The sequence below is a fragment of the Oncorhynchus kisutch genome, linkage group LG3 (assembly GCF_002021735.2).
Source record: "Oncorhynchus kisutch isolate 150728-3 linkage group LG3, Okis_V2, whole genome shotgun sequence".
NCBI classification, from domain to species: domain Eukaryota; kingdom Metazoa; phylum Chordata; class Actinopteri; order Salmoniformes; family Salmonidae; genus Oncorhynchus; species Oncorhynchus kisutch.
The window spans coordinates 3,593,487-3,599,802 of record NC_034176.2 but is presented as its reverse complement, the minus strand read 5'-3'; the positions used below and the strand labels follow the sequence as shown (position 1 = coordinate 3,599,802).

General features: G+C 45.2%; 1 protein-coding gene across 1 annotated transcript; it reads left to right on the top strand.

Moving 5' to 3' along the window:
* Positions 1 to 448: 448 nt before the first annotated feature.
* On the top strand, positions 449 to 1,738 carry LOC116361783 (basic salivary proline-rich protein 1-like). The gene has a single exon (XM_031816117.1). The coding sequence runs from the start codon at positions 449 to 451 to the stop codon at positions 1,736 to 1,738; it is 1,290 nt and encodes a 429-aa protein (XP_031671977.1).
* The last annotated feature ends 4,578 nt before the right edge of the window (positions 1,739 to 6,316 follow it).

The window sequence follows — 6,316 nt, the reverse complement described above, 5'->3', positions numbered from 1 at the left end:
ACTGTTCTGCCTTATTATTATTCGACCATGCTGGTCATTTATGAACATTTGAACATCTTGGCCATGTTCTGTTATAATCTCCACCCGGCACAGCCAGAAGAGGACTGGCCACCCCACATAGCCTGGTTCCTCTCTAGGTTTCTTCCTAGGTATTGGCCTTTCTAGGGAGTTTTTCCTAGCCACCGTGCTTCTACACCTACATTGCTTGCTGTTTGGGGTTTTAGGCTGGGTTTCTGTACAGCACTTTGAGATATCAGCTGATGTACGAAGGGCTATATAAATAAATTTGATTTGATTTGATTTGATTTGATAACCACTGGATAACTACTGGATAACCACTGGATAACTACTGGATAACCACTGGATAACCAGCACTGTAGATCTGTGTTAGTCTTCTGTAATGCTCTAAGAAAAGGTGGAACATTGTAGAGGTATTGTGAGGCTGATCATGAATAATCAACCTTCTATTCAGCACCAAAGGACCACCAAGGGGTCACCAAGGGGCCACCAAGGGACCACGAAGGGGTCACCAAGGGACCACCACGGGACCACGAAGGGGTCACCAAGGGGTCACCAAGGGACCACCAAGGGGTCACCAAGGGACCACCAAGGGGCCACCAAGGAGTCACCAAAGGGTCACCAAGGGGCCACCAAGGGGTCACCAAGGGACCACCAAGGGGCCACCAAGGGACCATCAAGGGACCACCAAGGGAACACCAAGGGAACACCAAGGGGTCACGAAGGGGTCACCAATTGGCCACCAAGGGACCACCAAGAGACCACCAAGGGGTCACCAAGGGACCACCAAGGGAACATCAAGGGACCACCAAGGGACCACCATGGGAACATCAAGGGACCACCAAGGGACCACCAATTGGCCACCAAGGGACCACCAAGGGGTCACCAAGGGGCCACCAAGGAAACACCAAGGGGTCACCATGGGAACATCAAGAGGTCACCAAGGGGTCACCAAGGGACCACCAAGGGGTCACCAAGGGGTCACCAAGGGTCCACAAAAGGGACCACCAAGGGGTCACCAAGGGACCACCAAGGGGTCACCAAGGGACCACCAAGGGGTCACCAAGGGAACACCAAGGGACCACCAAGGAGTCACCAAGGGACCACAAAAGGGACCACCAAGGGACCACCAAGGGGTCACAAAAGGGACCACCAAGGGGTCACAAAAGGGACCACCAAGGGGTCACCAAGGGACCACCAAGGGGTCACCAAGGGACCACAAAAGGGACCACCAAGGGACCACCAAGGGACCACCAAGGGGTCACAAAAGGGACCACCAAGGGGTCACAAAAGGGACCACCAAGGGACCACCAAGGGGCCACCAAGGGACCACCAAGGGGCCACCAAGGGACCACCAAGGGGCCACCAAGGGACCACCATGGGACCACCAAGGGACCACCATGGGACCACCAAGGGGCCACCATGGGACCACCAAGGGGCCACCAAGGGACCACCAAGGGACAACCAAGCGACCACCAAGGGACCACCAATGGGTCACCAAGGGACCACCAAGGGACCACCAATGGGTCACCAAGGGGCCACCAAGGGAACACCAAGGGGTCACCATGGGAACATCAAGAGGTCACCAAAGGGTCACCAAGGGACCACCAAGGGGTCACCAAGGGGTCACCAAGGGACCACAAAAGGGACCACCAAGGGGTCACCAAGGGACCACAAAAGGGACCACCAAGGGGTCACCAAGGGACCATCCATTGGATAACCATCTTCTACTGTAAACTGTTTTCTTCCATTCCAATATAAAATTATTATTTTCAATATAATTGACTCAAATAAATCAAATTAAAATGTGGCGGCAGGATATGTAATTGTGTCTTTTGTTCGTCGTAAATTCCAAACTTACTCTTACTTTTAATTCCTGATTTGATTTACACAGTAATGCATATTATTGGAAAGCCTAGGATTTTATAATGCGTCACATTTCATTAGTGTTCAATGACTGTTCATTTGTTCCTTGGAGTTCTCAAAAATTCCCAAATCTAATACCTTCAAATTCCACAGTGAAAAGACCACTACCGGTAATGATGTAGAATTGAGGCTGTTAGCAGAACACTAGGGGGCTGATCCATAAAGTGTCTGTAGGTTACAGATATCAGGATTCTGACGGATACACAACACCGTGCAATTCAGTAGTCTTTTTACCAATCCACTTTAGTCATATAAATGCATCATTTTCATCTATTCTTCCTGGAAGTTAAGAACTTAAATGTTATTGCATTGACATCACATGCCCTCTCAGAGTGTACTTAATAGGCCCCTAAAAGAAACGTTGGAATATTGTGGTGAATCAATAGTGAAATGAACTAGTCTATTTTTGCTGCCCTCCCATTCTTAGCTTACATCATCTAAATAGAAGTGTGGGTCAGGAACTACTTGTAAAGAGAGAGAGACAGAGAGGCAGAGAGACGGAGAGAGAGAGAGATAGAGACAGAGAGAGAGAGACAGAGACAGAGAGAGAGAGAGATAGAGAGACGGAGAGAGAGAGAGATAGAGAGACAGAGAGAGAGAGACAGAGAGGCAGAGAGATGGAGAGAGAGAGAGATAGAGACAGAGAGAGAGAGACAGAGAGACAGAGAGAGAGAGAGATAGAGACAGAGAGAGAGAGAGAGAGAGACAGAGAGACAGAGAGACAGAGAGACGGAGAGAGAGAGAGATAGAGACAGAGAGAGAGAGACAGAGAGACAGAGAGAGAGAGAGAGGAAGAGAGAGAGAGAGAGAGAGAGACAGAGAGAGAGACAGAGAGACAGAGAGACAGAGAGAGAGAGACAGAGAGGGCAGAGAGACAGAGAGAGAGAGACAGAGAGGCAGAGAGACGGAGAGAGAGAGATAGAGACAGAGAGAGAGAGACAGAGAGACAGAGAGAGAGAGAGATAGAGACAGAGAGAGAGAGACAGAGAGAGAGAGAGGCAGAGAGATGGAGAGAGAGAGAGATAGAGAGACAGAGAGACAGAGAGAGAGAGACAGAGAGACAGAGAGAGAGAGACAGAGAGACAGAGAGACGGAGAGAGAGAGAGATAGAGACAGAGAGAGAGAGACAGAGAGACAGAGAGAGAGAGAGAGGAAGAGAGAGAGAGAGAGAGAGAGACAGAGAGAGAGACAGAGAGACAGAGAGACAGAGAGAGAGAGACAGAGAGGCAGAGAGACAGAGAGAGAGAGACAGAGAGGCAGAGAGACGGAGAGAGAGAGAGATAGAGACAGAGAGAGAGAGACAGAGAGACAGAGAGAGAGAGAGAGGAAGAGAGAGAGAGAGAGAGAGAGACAGAGAGAGAGACAGAGAGACAGAGAGACAGAGAGAGAGAGACAGAGAGGCAGAGAGACAGAGAGAGAGAGACAGAGAGGCAGAGAGACGGAGAGAGAGACAGAGAGAGAGAGACAGAGAGACAGAGAGAGAGAGACAGAGAGACAGAGAGAGAGAGACAGAGAGGCAGAGAGACGGAGAGAGAGAGAGATAGAGAGACAGAGAGAGAGAGACAGAGAGACAGAGAGAGAGAGACAGAGAGGCAGAGAGATGGAGAGAGAGAGAGATAGAGAGACAGAGAGAGAGAGAGACAGAGAGACAGAGAGAGAGAGAGACAGAGAGACAGAGAGAGAGACAGAGAGACAGAGAGAGAGAGACAGAGAGACAGAGAGAGAGAGACAGAGAGACAGAGAGACAGAGAGGCAGAGAGATGGAGAGAGAGAGAGATAGAGAGACAGAGAGAGAGAGACAGAGAGACAGAGAGAGAGAGACAGAGAGACAGAGAGAGAGAGACAGAGAGACAGAGAGAGAGAGACAGAGAGACAGAGAGACAGAGAGAGAGAGACAGAGAGGCAGAGAGATGGAGAGAGAGAGAGACAGAGAGACAGAGAGAGAGAGACAGAGAGACAGAGAGAGAGAGACAGAGAGACGGAGAGAGAGAGACAGAGAGACAGAGACAGAGAGAGATAGAGACAGAGAGAGAGAGACAGAGAGACAGGAGGGCCTACAGCAGCACCTAGATATGCTGCTAGCACCTATATATTCTGCACAGATTCTGCTAGACATGGACCCTGACAGTAAATCTCAGTTAGTCCAAAATAATGGTGTTCCAAAAAAGGTCCAGTCACCAGGACCACAAATACAAATTCCATCTAGACACTGTTGCCCTAGAGCACACAAAAAACGATACATACCTCGGCCTAAACATCAGTGCCACAGGTAACTTCCACAAAGCTGTGAACGATCTGAGGGACAAGGCAAGAAGGGCATTCTATGCCATCAAAATAAACATAAATTTCAACATACCAATTAGGATTTGGCTAAAAATACTTGAATCAGTCATAGAGCCCATTGCCCTTTATGGTTGTGAGGTCTGGGGTCCGCTCACCAACCAAGACTTCACAAAATGGGGCAAACACCAAATTGAGACTCTGCACGCAGAATTCTGCGTGCAGAGTATATATATATATATATATATATTTTTTTTTTGTACCTTTATTGAACTAGGCAAGTCAGTTAAGAACAAATTCTTATTTTCAATGACGGCCTAGGAACAGTGGGTTAACTGCCTGTACAGGGGCAGCCTTGCTATTGAGAAAGGCCGCTGTAGGCAGACATGGAAGACAAGCTAGGAAGACAAGCGTATGACCATATTAGAGACACATAATTCCCTCAGATTACACAGATCCACAAAGAATTCAAAAAACAAACCAAACCCAAACCCTGTCCTCCTCTCTCTGTCCACCTCTCTTTTCTCTCTGTCCTCCTCTCTCTGTTCTCCTCTCTTTTCTCTCTATCCTCCTCTCTTCTCTTGGTTCCTTTATTCATTACATCTCAGTGGGGCACATGTTTTCTTCTCTACCGTGTTCTACTGCTTCACACACAGATGTTCGACATGAAATAAAGGTCACTGATTCATTATCACAATAATGACCATTGGGGAGGAGTTCGAGTGTTACATTATCACACTAAAGATGCTTTAGACTGTTACATTATCACAATAAAGATGTTTTAGAATGTTACATTATCACACTAAAGAGCGGTTAGAGTGTTACATTATCACACTAAAGATGATTTAGACTGTTACATTATCACAATAAAGATGTTTTAGAATGTTACATTATCACACTAAAGAGCGGTTAGAGTGTTACATTATCACAATAAAGATGCTTTAGACTGTTACATTATCACAATAAAGATGTTTTAGAATGTTACATTATCACACTAAAGATGCTTTAGAGTGTTACATTATCACACAAAAAATTATTTAGACTGTTACATTATCACAATAAAGATGCTATAGAGTGTTACAGTATCACACTAAATATGCTTTAGAGTGTTACATTATCACAATAAAGATGTTTTAGATTGTTACATTATCACACTAAAGATGCTTTAGAGTGTTACATTATCACACTAAAGAGAGGTAATATTTTTACAGATATGTGTCTTCTTTTCATGTGGCCAATGGGGGAGGTAGACTTAGATCAGATTGTCCAATGGTAGATAAGGTGGCAAGGTGTGAGCTGTGGTGTGTGTGTACATGCTTGTGTGTGTGTGTATCTGTGTGTGTCTGCGATCCACAAAGAATTCAAAAAACAAACCAAACCCAAACCCTGTCCTCCTCTCTCTGTCCACCTCTCTTTTCTCTCTGTCCTCCTCTCTCTGTTCTCCTCTCTTTTCTCTCTATCCTCCTCTCTTCTCTTGGTTCCTTTATTCATTACATCTCAGTGGGGCACATGTTTTCTTCTCTACCGTGTTCTACTGCTTCACACACAGATGTTCGACATGAAATAAAGGTCACTGATTCATTATCACAATAATGACCATTGGGGAGGAGTTCGAGTGTTACATTATCACACTAAAGATGCTTTAGACTGTTACATTATCACAATAAAGATGTTTTAGAATGTTACATTATCACACTAAAGAGCGGTTAGAGTGTTACATTATCACACTAAAGATGATTTAGACTGTTACATTATCACAATAAAGATGTTTTAGAATGTTACATTATCACACTAAAGAGCGGTTAGAGTGTTACATTATCACAATAAAGATGCTTTAGACTGTTACATTATCACAATAAAGATGTTTTAGAATGTTACATTATCACACTAAAGATGCTTTAGAGTGTTACATTATCACACAAAAAATTATTTAGACTGTTACATTATCACAATAAAGATGCTATAGAGTGTTACAGTATCACACTAAATATGCTTTAGAGTGTTACATTATCACAATAAAGATGTTTTAGATTGTTACATTATCACACTAAAGATGCTTTAGAGTGTTACATTATCACACTAAAGAGAGGTA